This window comes from Nomia melanderi, chromosome 11 (genome assembly GCF_051020985.1).
Source record: "Nomia melanderi isolate GNS246 chromosome 11, iyNomMela1, whole genome shotgun sequence".
NCBI lineage: Eukaryota > Metazoa > Arthropoda > Insecta > Hymenoptera > Halictidae > Nomia > Nomia melanderi.
The window spans coordinates 1,025,042-1,052,549 of record NC_135009.1 but is presented as its reverse complement, the minus strand read 5'-3'; the positions used below and the strand labels follow the sequence as shown (position 1 = coordinate 1,052,549).

At 29.8% G+C, this 27,508-nt stretch overlaps 1 protein-coding gene across 4 annotated transcripts in view; it reads left to right on the top strand.

Moving 5' to 3' along the window:
* The window catches only part of centrocortin (cerebellar degeneration-related protein 2-like), a 200,138-nt gene that overhangs the window by 55,243 nt on the left and 117,387 nt on the right, over positions 1 to 27,508 (top strand). The window contains exon 1 of one of the 4 annotated variants that reach the window (XM_076372319.1): positions 23,436 to 23,513. The exons of the other annotated variants lie outside the window; for them this stretch is intronic. Coding sequence (XP_076228434.1) covers positions 23,456 to 23,513 — 58 coding nt within the window. The 5' untranslated portion in view covers positions 23,436 to 23,455. Of the gene's footprint in view, positions 1 to 23,435; positions 23,514 to 27,508 lie in introns of those variants that run through there. 4 annotated transcript variants of the gene reach the window in all.

Genomic DNA, 27,508 nt, shown 5'->3' with positions numbered 1-27,508 from the left:
ATAAATTCTTAATATTTTTCAGATTTTATATTTACATAGGTATATCCAATTTAAAAAAAATTTCTTTTCTACACCTTGTAGTTTCAGAAATATAAAAAACATGCTTTCAACACTTAACGTTGAGGGGCATTTTCAGCTCTTCAAAGTGGATGTTTTAAATGGCCGTCTATACTGCACTGACTTTCCGGTTACACTTTATAAACAATTATTGACATTAAAAACTTAAAGTGATGTACAAAACATTATACAAAATTTTGTTTCTTGAACAAATTTCTGTTGGAAGGAAAACACTACAAAATCGTTCACCAACCCCTTATAACAACTGTCAAAAAGTTTTAGAATTATAAGATGTTATCATATGTAGTTAAAAACGAAAGGAAATTAAGAAGGATCTTCTTATACAGTTAATAACAGGAAAACATGTATATTTGCAGTAATTTCGTGTTAATACAGTAGGGCCCTCTATAACACAATTAAAAAATCATTGAAAAATAACTATGGAAGTGAGATTTTCCGTAAGAGACTGATAGAAGTAAAGAATCAACTTGATGGACCAATGCCCAAATGGGGAATTTCACACGATATCCGTAAACGTGAAACTGTGTAATACGAAATATTTCAATCGCCTTACAGGGAGTTCTACTGTACGTTTAACAGGAAATATTTTGCCAAGATTTATATTATCAGCTAGTGACTAACAAACATGAGTTCGTTATTCTTAGGTTTATCAAATTAGAATACTTAATTTTTCATACTCTGCGTGTCACTAAAAATATTTTCCAACAATAAATTGAAATAAATATCGTATTTCAGTTAAAGTAACAATGGTTTCATAAATTTAGAAACGATAAGCCAATACGTTTCTTTCTACAAATATTTCGTATGCAAAAGTTATCGAAAAATAGCAAAGGTAACTGATAGATAAATCTCCCAATAAAGTATATGGTTCTTGACGTCTTAAAATAGCCCCAACAACGAGTATATTCAGGCTTGATCTCTTTGTTCGCATATTGTTTCTTCTATTATGAATTGAATTATAGCTATCCCGTTACACCAAATAAAGCACGATGGCGTGCGTATGAAATAAATAAAAGCAACACGTGATTTATGCATACGGCTCGCGCCATTACCGTTCACGTTTTACTCTTTCCTTTTAAGACCGGGCATACCTAATGTTACGTGGCATTCGAAGGAAGTGGTTATGCATATTTATGATTATTGCTCGAGGCTCTCGAGCATACTTTTAGACAATCCCTCTTACAAAAATGAACGTATCTGGAGCAGAAATAACATTTCTGCCTAAAGCTAGGGCCCCACGTTTGTAATACAGAACGTGCAGGTTATTTAGATCTAATCTGGCCACAATCTTGATCGAAAATGATCGTAAAATCCTTGAAAAAGGTCGACTTTTTTAACGAAATGCTAACTTGCGAATCGGCAACTAGCCAAGTTGAAAGTATTACGTAAAGTGATGGTCTTTTTATCATAACAAAAATACTGTGTTATACTTATTTCACTAGTTTGTCAGGAAATTTCATCCAAGAGAATATCTGAACTCTTATCTATTTATTTTATCTGTAAATAAATGGATAATTTTCTCATAAAATAAATGAAGTATTTAAGTTATACTTACCAAACAATTCTTATTTCTTCTATATTTTCTAGTTTTGAAGATCACTTTGACCTTTTTTAATGGAATATTCTACTTTTTGAAAAGAAGTTATAGAAGCATTAAATTCTAAATATAAATAAAGGTTTAGAAACAATAGGTCCAAAATGAATACTTATAAATATATTTGCAATAAAAAGAATTAATTACTCAATTTTTTAGGACATTCTTGAGTTACCCATAATTTGTTTCTTAAACTCGTATAAAGACTAAAGTGATCACAACAATGATCATTTAGTCGAATCTGTCTTTACCCTAGCAGTAAACAAAGTTTCAACAGAAGTAGTGATTGTCACATCGAAATTAACTTGAAATAAAAATTTCTCATCCCTTCTAATATATCTTTAACATATTGTTGACCAGTCACTAGTTAACTCGTGTTTGCACTTGCATTATCTATTTCAATTTTTGAAGCGCAGGGTAATATAGAATATTGCAAAAGCAAAATATTCAAAGTTATATAAAAAACATGTCCAAAGTTTCATTTTAATTCATTATATGCAAATAAAGTATATTGAAGATTATTTAGGTTGTCTCAACTTTCATATTTAATTACGGAATAATAATCGGTGACACGGGATAGCTTCTGCGTAAAATTGCCGATCAACAATGTGTTAATATTTGTTTACTCCATTTGTAAACTCCAAATGATTGCGAATAGTTGTGTATTTTAGAAGTGGTGTATATTTAATGGTTCGGAGTTAGTTGCTGTGACGAACTTAGTTGCTGCAAATTGTACAGAGGGCAAAATGAATGATGCAGAATTTGTTCTTGACCCTTTGCAGCGTTTACGTTTTAAGATGACGTGTACACCCGTCGAATGTAATTTACTGGTTAAGTTTCTAACTTCATTTTGTTGATAAGTCAACGCAGTCATCCATTACTACGCACAAACAATACGTACAGAACAAGTTTATATAATCTGATGTAGGTTCTCTTTTAAAACCATACAACTTTTTCATCATATATTGGTTGAGGAAGGAAATGTGCACGTAAATTTCTATATCTTGCCACTTATTCTTCTAATTGCCAATTACACTGGCAATCCTTTTGATTAAAATAATATGAATAAAAGTAAAAAGCTCTACTTAAAACGACAATTATGGTTTTGAAATTTTCGTTACTATTACCTCGGTGTAAACATTATGATAATTATAAAATTTTCACTCTAAATTGCAGAAAATAACAATAACATGTGCAAAATGCTCAGAATAACAGAAAATAATAAAGATGATAAGGATGGTAGGAATAAATGGGACACCATATATGTTATCAAAATGTGGTGAGCTGTCAACAGCTGTAAACGAGGCCATGAATGTTAGGAATCCATGATTTTTCAACAATATTCAATTCGATTTTCTATAATTACGTATACGAAATTATATAATATTTAAACGTGTCGTCAATAATGACTACTTCTAATACCAACCACTTGAAAATAAATTAATAAATGGTAATGAAATATTTTTGCCATAAACTGAAATGATTTAACTTATGAATTAAACTATATTCATATGTATGACAAAAAAAAATAATCAGGATACGTGTCACTACCTAACCAGCAATCTTCTTTCGAATTTCTTAACTGAAATAAATTTGAATATAATCTGGTACAGAATATATTTAACAAATTACTAAATTACTAAATTTTTATGTCAATAGAATTGTTCAATAATTTATTGTAATATTCTTTGACAATTTTAATAAGTTATTGCATCTAAAATCCTGTTTTTATATTAAGAAGTATGAAATTTCTTGTGCCAAAATACATAAAAGAATTAACGCAATTGAGACAACTATGATTATAACAAACTAGTCATAAAAAAATGAGCATTGTAACTTCTTCTAGATTCTTTGATACATTTCAGAGTCTCGTAATACGACGAATCTGTGATCACATTCATTTAATCATTAAATTCTATTTATAGATAGGTATACTAGATACTTCTATCATTTATTGGTGAATTAAAGATCGATGTTTAAAAGTGTATAAAATATTTTATAAATTATAAGTATCAAATATTTGATAAGTTATATAACAAACCGTTTTAAATCGCTTCAATTGTAACGTTTTAAAGTACAATACATTTAAGTATTTTCTTGTACAATTTATACTAAGCGACATTAAAGATTTCATAGTACAGCGATGCCCGCTTAAATTTCATTAAAATCCACACAGTTAAATTTCCAGAAATCATCTCCACTCTCCTGCTACCACTCAATCCTGGAGTTCAACGAAGCTTCATCTCACAAGGAAACATATCGAACCTGGAAATTCAAAAAATTATAAAACTTTTCGTGTAAGTAAAGTAAGCCAAGCCTAATACTTTTCCATTTTTGTTTCATGCTGACTTTCACTTTGAAGCGGTGAAATCACCCCTTGAAATAAATGCAGATTTGTCTTTCCCGTGAATTATCTTTAAAACGGCAAGAGATAGCGAAAAAATAAGTTTGAAGAAAAAATACATCGTTCTTTCGCATCTATAAAATTTCAAAATAAAATATTTCGAAAAAAGACGGATTGAACTTTTTGAAAAATTTTATTTTGCAATTTTATAGGCGTGAAAGACCGATGTATTTTTTCTTCAAACTTATTTTTTCGTTATCTCTTACCATTCTCAAGATAATCCACAGAAAAGAAAAATCTGCATTTTTTTCAAAGAACGACTTCATCCCTTCAAAGTCAAATTCGGCACGAAAATAGGGTTGAAATGTATTAGGTTTGGCTTATTCTACTTACACACAAAGTGTCATAATTTTTGAATTTCCGGTTTCGATACTTTTCCTTGTCAGTAGGCAAAGATAGAGAATAAATACTATGAAGAGGAAGAATACTGGCACACATTAATAAGATACCGCGATTATGAAAAGTAAACATCCCATAAAGAAAATTTCATTTACAGTAATTTTCGTCTTATTTTTATAATTGTAGCATTAGTGGATAGTTGATATTTTTCTGGTTATAACAAGACCAAACAATTGAGTATATTAATGTTCTAAAGCGATCAAAATAGTCCAATTTCCGTCGTGTTTGGATTCATTTTAATTGGAAGAATTCCAGCAATCCATTGGTGTTACATTTATAAAGATAAGGTTAAAAAGATTGAAAATGAAATTTTCAAATCTTGTATGTTTATTTTTCTTTAGTTGCAGTATACCTTTGATGCTGCTCAACGTACTGTACATATTGTGTTCATCTCGTTTGCTCTCGATACATCTATTATCTCACTTCATCGAGACGTGCTGGAGTCATTGCTTATAAAAAAAAGACTGTACCCTGCCCCCTTTAATTTCACTACCGGCTCATGAGTCTTGTGAAATTTAAACGTGCATCACTGTAATTCATTTGAAAATATTGCAGTTCAGTTTATAGATACACACTAATTTAGTTCTGAAATAGAATTTTATTTAAATCCGTATTATGTGTTTTAATTACAAGTATTTTACGAAATTTATTATAGTGATACTACGAATGAAACACAAATTCGTAAGCAATGCTTCTAAATACTACAAGGTTCCCCTTTAAGAGATCGCATGTCTCATACAAAGGGTGCGGACCCTCCACATCTATCATGTTACGATGAAAGACCCTCTTTTCTGTTTCCCTAAGAGTGTTCGATATAAATTAATAACTCCTTCACTGTGTGCAACTTACAAATATGCGTTTATCTTCATTTGTAAACGTATTTTTCCCAAATTTATTTTATTATAAGAATATTTGCTTACTAACCGTTGAACAGCGAATGTTTTAATAATATCGTGGACACGAAATGTTAAATGTAATAAATACCTACAGTGGATAGTGTCAATATTAAGAGCTATATAAGAAAGATAAAATCATAAATAACATAAGTAATATACGTAAACTAAATTAAATTCGAAAAGAATGTTATTAATTTTTATTAGAAAAGATGAAAATAGTGGAAATTGACAGTAAAGTGAAATTAATAAATTGCATGTATATTTATTGTTACGTTTGACTTATTCGTCTCGAATCATAAACTAATCGACAGCGAAGCGACTTAGGATAATCATATAATTACAGATCAGGTGCGCGAGCACTCCGAAATCCTGCTAATTTTTATGATGGTCATTATACCACATTTGAACGCCACATATGACACAGCGACAAGCTGCAACCGTAAAAACCCGTAATCGTAAAGGCCAAACAAATAGTTACAAATCACGACGATGACGAAACAAACCTAGACTTTTGACAATTTCCCACTTTAAGACACAAAATAGACACCCCTGCGGCCAATGACAAAACACAACTTACCTCCATCCAAAAATGCAGCTGACCAATCGTAAAAAACCCAAGTTTACATAAAATATGACGTTATGAGAACCAGCCAAAACGCTACAAAGCCTCTTGAAAGACATATTTCTACAAACGCACTACTTTCGCAAATGTCGCGAAACCGAACTTTGTACGAAAGTCATAAAAATCTGTGTAGTTACAATAAAGTGTTTCTTTTACACTAACAACTCGCCGTGTGTAATTCTTCGATCGAGACAAGAACCCAACCATTTAGACGGAAACCCTTCCGTGTGTTAAGCCAACGTAACATTTATTTAGATTATTAAAGAATAAATTCATTTTTAAATCAATAATAATATTTTAAGCATGTGTTAACATCGATAAAACGTATGAACAAATAAATGACTGTTATATTGTCTACAATAAGGTATAATGTTAAATATATTGATAATAAATTTGTTACTGATACTATAGTATCGTATTTAATAATTAAAAACTAAAATAATTTATTCACAAATACATATGTTATGTGTAGAAACAATTTAAAATAACATCTTTAGAAACAATTTAAAATAACATCTTTACATCAAAGTTAACATGTTAAAATCATTAACGAAGAATGTAAACTTCTATTTAACTCCTGCTGTTGTACATTACACTAAAACATTTTATTTTGCATTAAGATTCGCAGTTCACTTATGACAAATAAAGTCCTTTATATCTGGTTGCAATACATGAAATTTGTATTCAATTTTTTCGTTATTTTTACAGTGAGTTTTATAGTGAAATATTCGAGTAAGACAATTAGATTCTAGATCCCTGATATGCTTAGTAAAAGTGAAGTAAAGCAGATATATTTGGTGATACTTACCGTACATAGTATTCACATTATTCCTGTTCAGTGTTTTCCTAGGAAATAGTTAATATGAGAAAAAATGTACAATTTTAAAAGGTATTCTTTTACATTCATATTTTTCAAAAACTTAAAGTAACCTTCAATTTTAATACGTATTTATATTTCACGGGTTTTGAATGCTACTTATAAGGGATAGTACTTTGTTTAAAAAATAAAATTAATACTGTGAAACTTCAGCTTCTTTAATATAATACTTTTAATAACATATTGCAGTAACTCGATTTATAAAAATTATTTTAATTAATAATGTAAATATTCAATGTAACAAATGTAGCACTCAAAATATTATTTTGGATTCTTAGTATTTAGAATAAGTAATGTAAAACATATCAAAATATTACGTAAAATTTATTGACAATGCTATATACATAACACTATGTATATTCAATCTATGTACGCTAAATTCAAGCTAGGTGGTTCAGTAAATACTTATGTACTTGCAGCTTTCAAAAACGTATTAATGAGTCATTCGGCTTGAAAAATCAAATTTGATAAATTTGATGATAAAATCTGATAAACGTGGCACTTGAACTCCAAGAATGAGGAACAACATATTGGATATACGTATTGCGTACAATGTGTTTACATAAATACATTGAGAGAGTTCATTATATTTTTGTAATTATTATGGTTAAAAGTATTCATAAAATACTCGAATTCGCTAATTCCTTATCCTATGATTTATTTCTCAACTATGATCGATACGACTACTTCGACATTAGTAATTTATTGAAGAAAAGAGAAAAATTCTAGGTATATTCTATGTCTACATTTGCTTTACACTATAATAATTGATAACAGGGGAATAATATTTAATTTGATTTCACAGGAATTGAATAATATATATGTTTCTGAAATTCTATTTAAAATCTTCACCTAGAGTCTGACACGTTATTACAAGACAAAAGGTTAATCAAGAGTAAATTGAATGAGTTAGGTTAAGAAGGGCGTGTGTTACATCTTGTAAAAGGTACAAATGAACAAAACAACAGTGATTGGTCACTATTACAGTTAACTGCTTAAGGACCGAATTATTTTTCAAATGTCAGTCAAATTTTTGAAACTTTTTTAGTGGATTTAGTAAGTAATCATTATATCTATAATGACACTCCATGCATACTGTTTTCAGTATAAAAGACCTTAAGTTGTCTTGTATGCGTCTGGCCGTCTCAGTATATACCTTCCTATATAATATTAAACTAATCTGCCATAAATTCATTCTCGTAAAAACACTTTCATAGTGGAGAGTGTGTCGTCACGGAACGTTCGGATTTCCGTATTAACCTGTAACGCCCGTATATCTATTTACAGAGTTCCCTCTGTCGACACATCTGCATGTCCTTTTCATTTTCTTAACATTTTAATACCCAGTCTGGTATTTAAGTAAGTTACTCGATTTTCATATTCGGACACCATGGTATATAGTTTTGAAATTATTGCTCTAGATACCTACATGTTACAGACATGATGGCATATCTGAAATGATTTGAATTAAATAATTTTGAATGACAGGTAACCACTCTTCTATTAAACATTGGGTTCAAATTTGCTGATTGTAGAGTAGGGTGTAGCAGTTTTGGACAAGTACAGTAAATATTCTTGTACTATTTCTGCTTTATGTTTCGGGTCATTGTGTTGACAAAATTTAAAACTGATTATTTATATTTATAGCATATTTATTCAATTTTCCTTAAAAAATTTTTAAGTACTTGTTTTTAATTAAAATACCGTTAATAAAAACTAATTCTCCTATACCATCTGTTGACATACAATCACAACCATCAAATTTCCAGTACCGTGTTTCACCGTCGCTTTCATATCGTTTATTCTTAACTCTTGACTTGGTTTACGTCATACTAATTTTCATTTTTTAACAATGGGAAACTTAAAACTGACTTTCATACGCGAAAATCACATCATTCCAATATTGATTGTTCTTTAGAAATAAATTCTTTGGCGAATGCTAAATGCTTCTTGCGGTTTGTGGAATTTATAAATGGCGTTCTTCGGGCTGCTCTACCACTATAACCAGTCTTTTTAAAGACATTAGGAACTGTATTCACATGTACTTTTTTCCACTTTCTTCAAACAACTCTGCAGTTAAAGTTGGAACCCTTAATCCTAAATCACTCTTTTATATGAAAAATAAACTAAAATTTTCCGCTTATCGCGATCGTCGAGAACACATGGACGTCTTTTTTGCGGAATATATTCAATCCGATCTTCTTCATTGAACAGTCTTTTAATGTCTGCAATTGCACCACTGCTTAAATTGAATAATTTCCCGATTTGTCGGTACGATTTGCCTTTTTCCTGATGACAAATAACAAATTGTCGAATATTAAATCACATATTTTTACTTTTACAACCCATTCTCACAAATTCGTTGTCGAAATGACGAAGCCCTCTATGAGAGTGATTATTTGAAACTGAGCGACCTGCGACGCTTACTTGATATTTACAAACAGTTATATAAAGTCGACAAACATACCTTTAAAAGGAAATATGTAACGAGGTATAATAGGTGTCCGAATATGTTTTCGACCTCAGAATTTAATCTAACCTCGTTCATGATTTACTATTCTATACGACTGTAAAAAATAAATCAATTAATATTATATATCTATAAATTAGAGAAAGTATGTGCTTTAACCAATTGCGGGCCAGAATACTACGTAACTATGTATTTACATGTGTATTAAGTATGTGAATAGAACGATAATTCCACAAATAATATGGTGTTCGAGTATTAAATCGGGGAACACTAAACTGGTGAGACCAAAATATTTGGAATAAGTAACTATAAGTTTAGTAAAATGACAAATTGTTAAACGTGCTAACGATGTCAGATTACCTCGATCATTGAGACAACAATTTCTCATCTCTTACGCTTACAAACGTCTATTTACCGTGGAGTGTCGCGAACACCCCACACGATCACTAACGTTACAAAATTTCACCTGTCTACTTAAAGGTTAAGGAATTAAGACTATATGCACATAAACGACACAATCCCGCCGTGGCGTCGCTGTGCAATTTTGAAAGAACACAGTAAAAAATAAATAATAATTCAATAACAAAAATGTAATAACTTAACTGTAAATACAAAGTCGAATATAAAAATCATTGCTTTTGACAATTTTTAAAATCCCTTTCCAAGGAGAATACGGTTTGAAAAATTTACACCATAACCCTTCCCCTAAATTCTAAATTCAATTATCTTATTTATTACATTTATACCTTTTAAAAATGATTTTCATGTTAATTATAGAAGCTATATGAAGGTATTTTAAAAAAATAATTTTGTATACCCTACCAAATTAATTATTCTATTTTTATATTATTACAAATATTTAAACATACAGAAACGGTTTTGAAATGAAATGAAAGTATATATTGGGCGACATTTTTTCCGATATTTCTTACATAATTTATTTTTAATGCTAAGAACCAAAAGTATGGTTTTCTGTGCAGCATTTGTTATATTTTATGCTGAGTTAACTTTTCACTTAAAATTTCAGATTAGTGCATTGAGTATTTACAGTCTTAACTACAGTAATGCTTGTGAATCGAGTTATTACAACATGTTATGAAAAGTATTATATTAAAGATTTAGCTTTCACAGTATTGATTTTATTTTTTATACAGAATTTTGAATCGCGTAAAGGAATTCCTTTGTATACACAGCAAGGACAATTCGCAAACGTCGTTACGTTGAACGTAACAGTTAGAGGAAATTGGTTCTCGAGGAAATGTAACCCTTCCTGCCAGACTACCATTAGACGACCTCTTCATTTCTTCCTGCGAACAATAGACTATTCGAATTACTACAGTTAACAATTTGCAATTATTAACAATTTGGACAATCACGGTTAATTAATGTGCTAATTAAATGTAAAAATATACGATGCGCGAAGTATTTGCAAGCTCGTTCTTAATAGCAAATTAACTGGGAAACATGCATTTTCTCACTGTGTGCTTAAATGAAATGCAAATTAAATACAGATATAACATTATGATTTCAGACAAAAGGGAAGTATGTAATCTTATCGCCGTATTATAACACGTAATATTGTTTGTTAAACTTTACTCTTGAACGACTGATAGATCGTATCATAATCATCATTTTCATAAGATAAAATGAATAGCAAAAATATTATCAAACAATGATACTATCTGATTTTTAATGATCAATGGTAATATATGCGTGTCAGTTCTAAAAGAAAATTAAGTTACTGATCAAAAAGGGTCAACGGTTTATAATTTGTTGAAATAATACTTTTACACTTTCTTCTTTAGAACATTGATATTATTTTATTAACATTACTGCGTAAAAGAAAATGTCAATGGAATTTGTTCACGAATACAGTTGCACTGTTTTTCAGTTTCTTTGCACAATTTTGAATGTCATTGCACATGGCGATATAAGATATTTTTGCATGAAATTTTTAACGTACTTTGATTTATGAAACGTAAAATATTACATCTTAATGTTAGAAGATCTTAATTATCATGGAAAAACTGAAAATTAATTTGATTGCAAATTTTTTTGCGTATATGGATTTACTTACATTTTTTCTAATGTATATTCATGTTTATATTTTGAAATGCTTTTCATTTTCCTATATTACCGACTGCGTACTTTAAACTTGGGCGGGGATAAGGTGGGGCATTGGATCAAACCTTTATAATACATAAACAAATATATCAATTGTAACCAAAAATCAATTACTTACATTCAACTCGTCGTTTATTATGTCATATGTTTTCGATAGCTTCTAGTGCAAATAGAAATTGTACTTTCAATCATACGTAAAAATACTCAACATTTCATTGTTGATATAGAATGTTAATCAAATAAATACGAACATTTAGTTATCTTTACTAGATGATACACGAAAAACATACTAGTACGTCTCTCGCGTATAATGTGTTAAACACAACAATAAATGCAATGGATGAAATAAAGATTGTACTGTCCAGTTCAGAAATTTATAACTTGATGCATGTAAATTTGATGCATGTAAATTTTATTCTGTAATTATATAGGAACAAAATATGTAATAATTATCTTTGTAAAAAGCAATGAATTTATTCATTTACGAAACATGTCTCATAAATATACATTTAAAAATATTTGCATTTCCAAATACGTGCGAGTAGGATTAAACCTGCAATTTCTGATAATATGATATAATTGAAAGTTAACTTTAACTGCGCCAATATTCACTTTTTAATTCATGTTTAGTAAGTATTTCCACTTCGGTGAGTCTTATCTGTTCCATCAACCGTAAATCATTGGATATTGTCGATTCAATAGTCAATCTATTATAAATAACTTCCGTCAAAGAAATACCAGAGTACCTGATGCAACAAATTACATAGTATTCATTGTAATCTATCTTGGATCAACACGGTTGCCGAAGAGATAATGAAAATTATTTTTTATCTCTCCTATGCAGTGGAGTAAAAGTCTATGTTAGACATTATACTAGATAGAATTAATATTATAAAGTCATCCAAAGCAATAAAAAACACCCTTTTACTAATTTTACATCGAAGAGAATGTGGAAATCTCAATATGTGTTATAAACAACGAAAAGTTAATGTCATCAATACCTTCCTTCTGTTTAGGAACTATTACATTTGTCAATTTTCTCAAAGCAAACGAATATACACGAACTTATATATGGTGATTGAAAAGTAAAGTGTTGTAGATTCTTTTTTTCAGAAACCACAGCAAATAATAACGTAATTTTTCTTCTAATAATATTATTATGATTGTATTTTTTAAATTGTCCTGGGTTAATTGTTAAGAAGCAAAGTGGCAGTCGTCATTCCTTGAAATGGAATTTCACTTGGACATTCCTAAGTATTGTGACTAGAATTGTCTTTCTAGCTGTCTACTTGAAAATCAAAAAATAATTTCAGTTTTGCTCAGGACGTTACGAAAAATATCAACGTTTTATGTATCACATATTCTTTTTGCAGCAAAGATAAAAAGGAAGAATTATTAATTATTTGATATCACAATTCTTATGTTACGTTATAATCTAGTTATTCATGCTACTGAACATTTATATTGGACATCATTTGTAGCTCCGTTAATACACGTAGGATATTAGGATCGAAATTGGGAAATAAATGAGTTACTCATAGTAATTTTGTTTAGTGGCCATTTCGGTCACAATATATAACACTATTCAACTACCTTTTAGGAGGATACACGAGACATAAAATAATTCTCCAGCAAAGAAAGATGCGAAAATACTTTAATAATAATCATTTTTGCGGGATCTGTGAGTTATAACATACATATTGTTGTTGTTAAACAAATTGTTGCTAAATTCTGTAGAATTCTGAATTTAACTCTGTTATGTAATAATGTATTTTAATAATATTAATCGAAACATTGGTATTATTCAAATGGTTTAAATAAATCCTTTAAATAAAGTTCCTCTCATGTATTCTAAGTCCATATTATGTTGTGTTAATAGGGACAGTTTTTAAGTACTTTTTTTTATGCTATAGATTCTTAAAATATTAGTAAATATGTATATAACATTTTTAATTTATCACTTTGTTACTTCCTGATTCAATCACAATTTAAGAGTAACCAAAAAACGATCTCTGCTAATAAAGCAGCCTTTTAAGAAATTCATAAGTTGACTTTAAACCCAGTATACGCTTAAAACTGTTCAATTCGACAGTTATTTAATACTTTCATTTGCCAAAAGAATTCTTTGCTATAATTCTTTAAGTATATAAAATAAAACAAATATTTCAAGTAGGTAGTTAAATGCTACTATTATTGAATGAGAGAGATCCTAATGAAAAACAGCTAATACTCTGTTTCATTAGAAAAAAGAATTGTATGCATCTCTTAGCATTTATTCTAGAAAAATTTGTCGAGCCTCAAATAGTCAGCATCTTGATCCATTTAATTAACACTGGAACTACCGATCCCTTAAACTAGCGATAGTTTTTATATACAAATTACAAGAGTGCTTATACTGAAATTTCGATCAACTTGAATTTTAATTTACGCATCACTAAATTACTTTATATAACAATTTCCTAAGAAATTATTAGTACTTTTCCAATAACTGGAAAAAGATATTTGGGATGGGTTATTTTAACACATCTGCTAATCTTGAAACTCAAACTCATACTAATTTTTTCAACGATGAATTATTTATTTTTTCATATAAACATATAATATTTTCTTCGTGTTGCTTTAATTTTTCGTTAGAATATATTATGGGTGCATTTGAACTGCATTTGACCAGTATACACTTCATTGTTCGATTTTATTGCGACCATTATCAGAGATTCCTGAAATTAAATTCCACAGTTACCAAGTTAAAAAAATAACATTTATGAGTGTCGTAGCCTCGGAGAAAACGGTTCATAACACTTTATGAGGCCCACCCTATATACAGCAACATAAGCCTCGCACCCCTTTTTAATGACCCCGGTGTTACTTACTTTCGATCGGTTTAATTTATCGGTGCTTACTTTCCTCCGCGAAATCCACACCTCTTGTTAATTCCATCGGAGCATCGAAGGCTTTCGAATTAAACTGGCGTGTGACACGTCGTTAGCGAGACTCGAAATTCATCGCCTGTGTGTACAATACATTTATGGAGCACAGCGTTTAGCTTGTGACGTGAAGGAAAAAAGCAAAAAAGAATAGCTCGCGCAAACAACTCGTCGAAAGGGAGAAAGGAAACCGAACTTTCTCGCAAGACGACATACGCTCAAAATATTATACGTGCCTATTTCCGACCGCAATGGGTAGAAGTAACACAATCTCTCCTACATTGACTTTTGCGCACCGTTTCCGACACGAGAACACAAACCAGCGAACGTGCTTTACTTTCCGTATTGTCTAGCCTAGCTTCCAGCTGAACGCTTCAAGGTTTTGCTGAAAACTATGTCGCACCGTCGGGGTTCACGTCAAAAGCGTTATGCATTTTCTGCACGAGTTGTGTTACAACGGGGAGCTTTTGTTACACGATACTAGGTGGACCAAATAGTTGTATACCGTTGCGTCTAGTTTACTACGACGATCGCGTTCGCGTTTCAGAGTGGAGTAAGTGTACCGAATATGAAATCCTATTTAGGTTCTGTTCAATACCCCGAAATGAAAAGGAACGAAAGTATAAGTTCTTGGGTTGTAAGTACCAGTTGAAAACAGTTATGATACTGTTGGGATGGGACATCGGTCTGGTTTTGTAAAATAAATGAAGTTTCGAAGTCTCCCATGTTATTCGATAACTACACTAGTCTACAAAATTTAACTTTTTTTTGTTTTGTTACAGAAGATTTAATGAGTGATCATAATAATACTTCTCATGCGGAATTCGAGTATGCAATCCGATTTTCCTAGGATTCTGCGTTATACAAATCTAAAAGCGTAAAACTATAACTAAATAAATAGATTTTTTAATGTAACAAAATATAATATGCATTTCATTTCATTTTAAAACAACAGGAATGTAATTTGTTTCCATTTCGTGTACGAAATAACTTCAATTAAAAACAGGGGTATAAAATAGGGGGTCCTACAATGCATAAATAAGAATTACGTTAACACGATTTGAAACATTTTTTACTAAGAAAGTTATGAAAGTCATAATCATCATAAAATATCATGACATTCTGTCATTTTAAGGTAAAAATCTTTCAAAGTAACTCGTCTTTTACTGCAGTAGATGTTCGTGAACTTGTCTACATCACTTGGTACATTGAACCGGTTGTTAACTGTTGTGATCATTAAAACAATTACAAAAGCAAAATAAATGTTGTGTTGTTATTATGTTCTGATGCTTACGTGTCAGAAATGAATTCTACATGTTCATTGTTTCAATTGCCTATGAATGTTCATCAAATATTTCATATATTAGGAACAGTTTGATACTTAGAATTTTTAATTCTGTCAATAGAATCGGATTAATCCGAGCACACTAGAAACTTGTTAATACATCCTCTTAATACTACGAGAATTAGATAATAATATGGTAACATGATGACATGTTATTAAAGACTCTAAGCTAACTGTGAAGTTGATTATTTCAATAACTTAATTTTAATACGTACTTACGTAATTTAAAAGGGTAAAAGACGGACTCTATAGTTTACTGCAATAATTTATATGTATAAATTAATGCTTACCTTATATAAGCGATTCTGTTTTGTATTCTGGTAGGTATTTTAAAACAATTATCACGAAATTATAATACCTTAAGGAAATTCTATAGAGTTTCATATTAGTATTCATAGTATTATATATAATACCACTCAAGGTTTCGGATTACTTATTTGATCGGCAGAAAACTTAGATTTTTTAAGTAGGAAATATATAAAAGAATGTTCAAACTTTTATATACTTGAAGTTAATATATTTCATAGAAATATGGTAAAATTACAATCACTAATTTATATGTATTGAAAGTTATAGCTCTAGACTATTTTATGCCTTTCCTTTAATAACTATTTTTTTCTATTACAAGTCTAATTACTTAATAAGGAAACGAAGTATTACGACCCTTATGATTTTGCATTATTAACGATGAACCCAGAAAGATTATGCATTAAAGAATGCTATAAACCAACTAGGCTAATTAGTTTGCAAAGTACAAACTAATAATAAATTCTTTTTTACCTCTGAAAAACTCATATTTATATAATCCATTTTCTTTTACTATTCTCTAAAAATGTAGTAATAGGAAAACTAGTACTACTGTACTACTGTATCGGACATTTAAAATTTTTCTATTACAGGTTAACCAGTTCTTAGTGAAAATCAAATTTTAAAGAAAGAAATTTGCAGAGAAAATGAGGCTTAATAAGAGAGTATAAATCGTTTTCTTGAAATTTTATCAGAAAGATTAATCATTTGTGTAAATAAAAAAAGTCGTAATTCCCAACATACCAAACAATGGATTTTAAGATCTAAATAATTAATAATGTTAATAAAACATATTTAAATGGAACAAAATTTTCATTTAGGCATATTACAAATATCTCGACCAAAATAATCAATATTCTTTTGATCAGTACACTCCGCGTACTAAAAAGCCAGTTTCCTGCTTAAAGGTGTATTATTTTATTAGTCATTTCTTCTCCTAGCTCACTTTCTTTTTTGATCATTAAACGTTTCTTTGATGTTTTTTAAGTTTCTCTCTGTTTCTTGTTTCTGTGTTTTCATAAATATATTGATTAATCAAATAAACATTCATTAGGTTATAGAAATAAATGTTTTTTACTGCACATAGAGTGGTTAATAAAAGTATTTGCTTCCAGCGAGAAAATTATAAAGGATGCAATTACAATAGTCGAAGAGGTAGCTTTATCTCAAATATTTTATAACATTTAAGTGAATTTTTAACATAAGTAAATAATGTATGTGTCTGATTATGTATTACCTAATTTGAAATATTCAAAAAGTGACAGTACAGTTACACAAACATTACCGTATACTGAAAAAAGTCATTTATTCAAACTATTACTTGACTCCTTCTTTTATACTAATTAAAAAATCTGATTATATATATATATATATATGTGTGTGTGTACTTTTACTTCTGTAAAATATTATGAATGAATATCTAATGAATTTATAATTATATGAAATTATTCATTTATGGATGCTTAAAAACGTTCAGTTTTATCATTAATTCCATTTTAGTTACATGCTGATTTACCAAGGTAAACATATTATAAGTGTCAAAATAATGAATATGTGTATACCATAATAAAAGCGTTTCTTTGAATTATAATGAATTATGATTTATTGAAAATATAATATGTCATTCTCTTTATTGCCGTGCTCTTCTAAAACAAGGCTAAAAAATAAACAACTAAGTCGACCTTATAAATTCTATTTAATATTCATTTATTTGTTCTCTCTCACATAACTTAGTGCAATGTATCTATCCATTTTATTTGTATATCGTCATTTGCTGCATAATTTAACACATAATAGATAATAAGGAACGCCATGAATACGTTTTCATAATAAAAAAAAAATTCCGTTAAATTAAAACGAATTATATTTAGGTAGCGAAAAGTATCATTTATGTTATTGTTATACCTTCCTAAACCTGAGACTGAAAATAGAAAAACTAAAGTCAATCTCTTAAACTTCATTTCATTTTCATCGGTTTATCCTATCTCGAACAAATCAGGTTATAACGTATTTGCCGTATATGATAAAAATGTCACTGATCATCCGGAGTGTCAAACAACGAAAGTTTGCTTCATTGACATGAGAACACGTAACGTGAAAAGTACAATGGCATTGTGTGCGTCTCCTTGGTGGCTTCACTCGTTGCGTAATAGAACGCGGGGTTATAATTTAGCCAGTCCCTTGCCGGCGCTTCAATGAAAATGTGAGAACCTTCTGACTTCTTTCTAATTAGCCTCACTATAATTGTCGAAGTAAGTACGTGTTACGTTCCGGTTTAGCTTCGTTCTACATGAAGTTTTAATTCTTAGAAAAAACTCCTGACGTCGCTTGTTCCTTTCCTTCTTACGCGTATATATTACACGTAATACAGCTTATTACGGCTAAGTTCGCTTCCTGCTAAACGATTAATTGCATTAGGAAGCAATAAAATGATCGTCTATAAAGCATCTCGACTGTTAATTATCACTTACTGTCAGTGCATTCGCATTTTACCTAAACACGCTTACGATTAGTCGTTCTTCATTCAACAAAAACATAGCTTTAGCTAATCATTACGAAGTATTTAAGAATTGAAGCTGTGCGCAATAAATATTGATCTGAATTTACTTATTTTCATTAAGAGTGTACGAATATTGAGTTACGAAATCAGAATAATAAGTATAGCTAAGAATAGTATGTATGTATGTATTATTATACTCATAATAATAATGTCTGAATGACAGTAACAAAATACATGCAACAATTGCTCTAGTTTCTTTGGTTTCATAAATTCTTGTAGGTTTCATCACATGGACCTTAATTACAAATGTTCAAATTATGTTAGAATAAAATCTCGATTATGTTAACTGACTAGGCAATATACCTTTTCTATTATACATACATATAGTATTCATCAAAATTTAATTATTTTATTGATTTTGTGATTATTCTTGTTTTAATGCAGCAATTTTATGCGGAGTATTCATTTGTATTCCATAATATTTAAAAACTGCAATAGCAGATGTTTTTTCTACTTTTTTTTTATTATCAAAACGTACGTTTCTTTCTTATTCATTCTTTTTGTTTTGACATGTTGTACATACATTCTTTTTTCGGATACAGTTAATTAATAGGTACATTTCATTTGAACTGAAAGTAATAAGTATGTTTATTTGTACATAAGGTGGATAAATAGATCTCAAAATCGTATTTCATCTTTCAAAAATATGAATATTACAACATAATCAATAACGATATTTTAAATATAATAAACACGATTTCCCGAATTTAACTAACATAGAATATAAAAGTATGTGAAGAATACAAAAATTCTGCCGAAATAAGTATTCGAATAAAATTGTATTTCAATTATACTCAGTTTAGCTCTGGAAAAATTCATCGTTTTGTTGAACTATATTTAAGTAACTCATTTTTATAAGAAGAAAAGATAATTTTAAAGAAGGAACAGTGTTAAAGTATCATTGAAAGTGAAAGTCGAAAGTTTAACAATTATAATAGAATAAAAAAAATGACATATTATCGTACGATAATAATCACTCTTACCAATAATGAATCATAATAGAAGAAATTTTCTTACGACTCTGAAATAAAGGATAACATTAAGAAATTAAAATACGGTTTACTATTAATTATCCGTCACCATTTTTGTTTCACTTAAATTACTTATGGTTATATACTTACAAATATCTGGTAGCGAGTATCAAATTTGAGTTTGTACAAATAAACAGCGCTATTAACCAGTTAACTGCATTTGGTGAGTACACACGACATCTTAAAGTTCGAAGTAATATTAAGTCTTTCAACGATGAATTATTTATTTTCTCAAATAAACGTGTAATTCTTCTTTGTTTTTCTTTGGTTTTTCATTAAAATAGGCCCTACATAGGTACATTCATCCTGCGTTTGGCGAGTACACAGTTCATTTTTTAATTTCATTGCGCACAAAACGAGAAATTTTTTAAACTAAATCCCACAGTTAATGGATTAGAAGACATTATTAAAGAAACTAAATGATTTTTATAGTTTCGTACAAAGCAAACAAAAATAATATAACGAAGTGAATAGGTCAACGGTCTCCATAAATCTCTGACAAACGATACTTCCTAATGTCATTTACTGCCAAGATATTTGTGACAGATACCGTAGACCCCAATCAAGTCGCAGTAATGATTAACATGCTGTTTCTCCGTCATCCGCAATCGTGTCCATTCGCATAGAGACCGCGGAAGAGAGGTACAGTCGCAAACTTTGAAATTGAACATTAAACGAATTGCTACAGGCAGCGCGATATCAAGCACGGAGAAAGTTGCGTTTATCGCACGTTTTTGTCAGCGAAAGAACGATAAGAAAGGCAATAAGTGTCAAAATTTTCATAGTGGAGTTTTCCGTTTCTTTCCGCGTGTTGGAGATCATACAGGTTATCGCTCGGTTTCTGGAGAAAGTGGACCTGTTCTTTCTTCTTCAAAATTTGTAGCGAATGTAAAGTCTGATCGGCAATTATATTATTAGCAGTCACAGGTGCCACTTCCGCCAGACGTAATGCTAAACTCTAAATCTAATAAAGTTAAGAGTTTATGTTTCTGCTACAGTTCATTAAAAATTTAGTCGTCCAGTAAATTTAAGTAACTGCTTTCCACTAGTTATTTTAATAAATGTTCTGGGAAATGTTAAATTCATTACAAAATTATCCGCATAAGAATAATCTCATTACACAATCGACTTAATATATGTACTTTGTTCATATGTATAAATAACTTGAGAAATATTGATTCATAATTCTGTCTATGTAATTAAGTATTTATAAACATCGAATCTTTTCATATTTTCCACTTGATTAACTTTTTGATCGACGCCTCGTTATATAAATACTTCAATGTTTTTATTTTGAGTTTAAAAAGTTTCTACTTTCTTCTTTTCGTAATAACTTAACGCTAAAAACTAGTATACTGATACATTCTTGAGTTTGTAACACTAACGATCATTTATCGTAGACTTCATTCTATTCTTTCTGGAAAGATAGATCTTGGATTAAAATACGTATTTGTATAATTGCAGTAATGAAAATCGACATAAACTTTTACTTGTTTATAAAACTCCGTCAATAGCTGTCAAATTGACGTAAACCTAGTGTTTATATTTCACTATATAAAAAACATGATGTTGTTTGTTTCAGGACATTAATAATTTAATAATTTATATAAAATTTGTTACGACATTTATTATATGCGTATTATATTTATAACATTTTATAATGTACTGTATTTACTTGTCTAAAATAATTTACATTAAAAAATGTAAAGAAATTTGTACGCTCTTGAAGAAGCATAACAACTATAGGAGCCTTAAGAAATGGCTGATTGTAACATTTTTTATTATCTGCGTATAATTGTTAAGGAACAAAGGTATTCATAAGGAATATTAAGAGATATCTTAGATATGTATTCGTATTTTTATTATTATCAAATATACGAAATGGTGAAGATTTTTTGGCTCGATGTCCAGTGGAATCGTACCAATCTGCATCCACTGTCAAAAGAGACAGAAGCATGAAGAAATAAAAAATGAGTAGCGTAGGATTTTTTAATTATTCTGAGAGAGAAAGAAATGACGATCTGTTAAACGCATAGCTTTGACTTTCGCTAAAAAAGTATTAATCTTAAATGTTTATAAAAATTCAACAATTTAAGATATTAAAGAAAAATCGTATACTACATTGCTAATAACCTGTTTTCATTTAAATAACCACAACACGTTTTATTTTGTATATTTCACTGTAAAGTGTCAGTTGACACGGTTTCGTTAAACGTGAAGTAAACACATCTTTATCATTGTGTCATTTTAGATAATAAAAGAAAGTATTTACAACAAGAAGATTACTACTGGAAATCTTTCTTTCTTATCACTTATTTCCGTTAGACTTTCATAGTTGCATACTCCTTTAATCAATGTAATAGTGCAACAAAGTATTCATTTATTTCTGGTAAACGCTTATCCATTGACATTACATCATTATCTAGCGCGGCTGATAGTAATCATGTTATTAGAAATGTATTACTCTCTGCTGGCACACTCTCGTAATTGATTTATATGAATCTACTTTTGCATGTTCCAATTATCTATCTTTGTTCTTACCATTTATAAGTGATCTTTTTCTGGTCGTTCCAGCATGCATACCGATACATCTCATATCTCATATCTCTGTATACTAACATTCCTTTTAGGTAGCAGTGTAAGGCCAGTAAATAACTTTCAGCAGTCGCAAATGACCTTTCCGTTGTTTTTTTATTTTTTTTTAAGTATTTTGCTGCATTTGTAATAACTTTAAACGGGAAATTATTAACATTTTAAATAGGTTGATAATTTTTCTATATAATAAAGCACTGCAAAGTGTAAATTGTATTAATGATTTGTTTCTTTAGATAATATTGTTATGAAGAAACTGCATATATTCATTATGGTTATCAGTTTACATTGTTTTCTATACACATAAATTAGCGAATTCATAATAAAATAGTTGTTTTTATCAAACATGTACCGATAAAAATTATATAAATAGATTAGAAGTAATAGAAACAATCATTTGCGTTGATCACGTAGACGTTTTCACATTCTAGTTTCCACTTTCGGTTACAATTGATCTAGAATTAAAAAATTCCATACGTAACAAATGCATAAAATCTATAGGGTATTAATTACCCAATGAAAAAATACCACACATGGCAATACCGCGTTAATAGAATAATGTACAGAATCGGAAGTATTTGCAATATACGATCATACATATTCGAAAATAAACATGATCATCTTTATATGAAACTTGTAAAAAGTTATATTTACACAATTGAATGTATACTGTACTTGAAATCAAAAAATAAATTTTATATTTCAAGGAGAAAGAAATTCATAATTCATCAAAATTTTTGCTCATCAAGACAAAATTTCAAACATACCGAGATCTACAAAAAAATTTTAGTGAAATAAAATCTTGAGTCTCAGCATCTGAAAACGGAAAATATTCGGTTCACAATTTTTGCAATTGAAATTTCAAAAATTTATAATAACTCTAACAAAATGAAATGTTAAAGAACAAAATATGTGTTGTATACACATAGTAGTTTCTTTGAATAAAACTCATTTAAAAAGAAAGTGACAAACATTAATAGCAAACAACAAATAACATTCTTTTTCATCATTTCCGATGTAATTGAAGTCTTTGACTTAACTATGGAAATAAAGAGAAGACCAACATGGAATTGAAGAACGAGAACAGTATGCAATATATATTTACTACTGAATGGAGGTCGGGAAATAATATCGTAAGAAAATTGGCGTGCAACTCATAAATTATGTACACGAGGTATTGAGACCAGAACCTTGCGAAGTAAACTCGCTTTGTCATTGAAAGGAACACGAAGCATGGAACAGAAAATTTCTAGAAGCTTTAATTTCTTTATAACTCCTAATATTTCTCACAGTAAGTAGGTAGTTTTATTTATTAGTTAAATTACTGATGTTCTAGAGGTTCTTTTGCTGTTGGAATATATAAGTAAATTACTTGTGTGACGAACCACTAGTATTATATTAATATTGATTAATGTTTACGGTACCTTCTTTGGTGAAAGGAAGAAGTGATCTAGTTCGAGGAAGGGCGTAACGATTCAACGGCAAAATTCATAAAGAGATCAGATAATGCAGGTTATTGTTATGAAGAAAATGACCTCGATGTCTCGAAAGTTAACTCGTATCTATTCAAATAATTATTTGCATTACTGTTAATTGTAACAGTAATTGGTATCAGCATAATGAAATCTTGCACAAATTATGATTTTACTTTATGAATGCAAAGTATAAGATACTCGTGTTATTGCCTAACTCGGATACTACATAATTGTTATTATTCAGTATTTAACCACTTAATATTATTAATAATCTAAAACTAATTGAAAGAAAAATTTTTTGACATAATATTATGTGAATTTGAGATTGATGCTATAAGTATTTCCTGTGTTTTAAACTTGTAGTTCTTTATAGATTATAAGGAATAATCTGTTTCTTACTTTTCGGCAATACGAAGCAAAAGAAAATATAAATATAGTAATTCCATTGCGCACAGAAATAATAGAAAACAAAAGAAAGGGAATAATAATTTGAAAGAAATTGCTGAACATGGTAGAAACAACTAAAACCTAAAAGGAACATCTTGTTAAAAAGAATCTATATACATTGAATGCTAGATAACAACAAATTACATTAACAAGAATAAAAATTCATTATAAAAACGGAGGGAATCAATGTGTTATAATAAATATATTGTAAAATGTTCTTACGAAATGTAAAAATTTATAAACAATAGTATTTATCAAAAAATGTTTTTACAAAAAAAAAACTCCGCCAATAATAAAGTAGAAGAATTGTCTAAAAAATAAATAGATTATATATGCAGATCCGTACACCTTTTTATTTCTAAATTTGTACACACTATTTAAATAGTTATTACATTGGTTTCTTATGACCCGAATGGAATACGTTGATATGCAATTACGGATGTAGTCAATATAAATAACATGACAGTGTTAGAATACTCCACATACTTCTACGATAAAAAATTTGATTTAACAGAAGGATTTTGTTGTGGGTCAAGTTGACTTGAACACTGCAAATGGGTTAAGCATGTATGTAAATGCATTTCATTTAGTAGGTGATTTACGTTCGCCATTTGTCTGCATTACGGTTATTGGTTATTGGTGTACGTTTATGGAAAGTGTAACTCTAAAAATTGACTAACAATAAATATTAATAATTGATTATCTGGCCCATTGACGACTACACTCTAAACTAGTTAAACCGGAATTCCGACGGAGTCTGATATGAAATTGGAGAGAGTTCTCCTCTGAAAAATGAACACTTGTGTGCTCTGGGTTTCCAGTGTGTCACCTTCGGCAAATGGACTGTCGACTTTCCAAGTTCATGTCTTCCGTGCACTCTAGAATAATAATTAGAATGGACAAGCTTTCAAGTAGGAGTCAGGATCTTGTTGTTTTATTTAACTCTCACCGAGGGCGCCAATTCGTCAACCCACGTTCAAACGATTTATCGGACAAACATCGATCGGATGTTAATTAAAATTCCAAGACCACACTGTTTGCTAGTTCCGCGAAGTAATTTGTACTTGGTAATGCTATATATTTAATGTCAATCGTTGCCTACATAAATCTTATTTTTGCTCACTATCACAATAATTAACGACTTTTTCTACCACAAGGGGAAATCAGTTCCTGTACCTCTGAATTTATTAAAACCTTCAAATTTTTGATAATGTTACAGTTGTGGAGAGTAATAATTATAATTAATTTGGAATTAACTTGATGTAACTGTAATAGTCAATGTAAATCATGATCTGCTTACACATTACGACTGAAAGAAACAGCGGTTTTATCCATTTCTTAAATTTTCAGAAAATCGGGAAACTTACAAGTAGAATAATGATGACCCTTAATCGTAATCTTTTTAAATATATGTTCACAAATAAATTTTAAATATTTCTTTATGTTTTTGAAGCAAAAGTTGATTTGGAATCATATTGTTTTAGGTAATTCTGCAGATTTCGAACGGAGAAACCGATTGTCATAAAATTGACAAATGTTGTAGAAATGCACGCTTTAAACAGCTTTTTCATTCCTGCAATATTTTTTTCGTCGATTTTATAACAACCAGCTGTACTGGCTATTTCTAGTTATGTTTCGTTCTAAATATATGACCATAGTTATATGATATTGGGCTCTAAATATTGTTCAGAGGTGAATCCATATCGCGAACGTTTATATTTTTCATTTTTTTTTACTTCTTTCATCATAAAGGATATTCTAAACTGTTTTTATTATTTAACTGTATTTATTATTCAAACTAAGTTTTAGAATATAATAAAAATGATTTTTAATTTACTGCAGTATTTTTCATGTAACAATGCAAAAGTGTCATGATTATTTTGAAACAAAAAGATTGTGAATAGTACAAATTAATTCTATTTTTTTTTAAATTACAACCAATACATAAATTTAATTCAATTTTAATATTTGAACAAGGACGGTTTTGAAAGGTAAAAGAAATTTCAAATATGTTAACAACTTCGTTGCAAGAATTAAGCTTTTTGTATTAGAACATTGCACTTGAACTTGCAGTTTCAATTATTAATATGTGTATCCGATTAGATTTTTATAAGTGAAAATGGTTGACTGTAATTTTTACTTACACTTTAAATTAAAGTGTGTCCCATCCATTTTAAAAAACAGTTTACTTTTTATGAATACATTTTGATAGCATTAATAACTTTCTAAAATTATCTAAATGAAATAGATAAAAATTTAAATTGTTTCCTGGAATTTCATCCAGCTTTATGGTAATGATTGTCCTTTAGCAAAAAATGTACATTTAGCCAACAAATATTACATTCAAAATTGTTATCGAAAAGTCAATTCCAAATTGACAACATTTTCAAGGATTAAAATCAAGCACCACTAATACATCCGCTATCTCATACTCAACAGTCTTATTGTAGTTAGAACCTAATCTCTGTCAGAAGGCGTTAAACGTTCGAGAAAAATGGCAGAAAAAACTTTGATTAATTAATATCGCATTAATAGGATATTTAATAACCAATCTATAGAACGTAGGAAGAACCACTAGCCTGAGACATGCTTAATAGTGGTATAAAATGATACTAAAACAGTGACAAGTTCATGAACAAGAACCCTTGTATAGAATAATAAAGTTAGTAGATGAACGTATTGGAAAGAAGCCAAATGGCAGCGTAGGAAAGTTAACTGACGTTTCCGAAATAATTGATGGCTTCCAATGGAATTACACTGGTTTTACTCATTGTGCTCGAAGCAATTTATTACCAGACAACCGCCTTCTTTCCTAATAGAGCCCGAAATGGTTTCTCTAGTCAGGTCTTCAATCTCACGCACACATTTCCTTATCGCCGGAGGCATTCAGGGGACGTGTTTGTTCCTGTTCGAGGGAGCAAAAAACATTTGCGAACGTGGATGGATGCAAATTATAGAAAACACGTTTTCACTTTCGCGCGATTAACGCTCCGCGGAAGAAAATACTCGGCGCAATGTTACCGCACGCGGAATTCATCGTGCGGATTCACCATCTTCCGTCGCGGTCCCACTTGCATTTGGTTAGAAGGTTTCTCTTCGACTGATTGAATCGCTGAAATGCAGTTTCCGTATACACAGCACTGTTTACAAGTTTTTCGATGCTGAAACTCTTCCTTGAAGCACTGTGAAGTTACTTGTGTAGTATGGTATACTGCAATCAACATTGAATAATTGCAACATTCAACGGGACCGGAAGGTTGCAATTATGAATAGGTAGAAGCGAATTGACCCCAAGAAACGAAGATTGAAGGAAAAGGAAAGACTGTGAGCAGAAGTGTTCGGCACCATTAAAGGCTCGCGATGA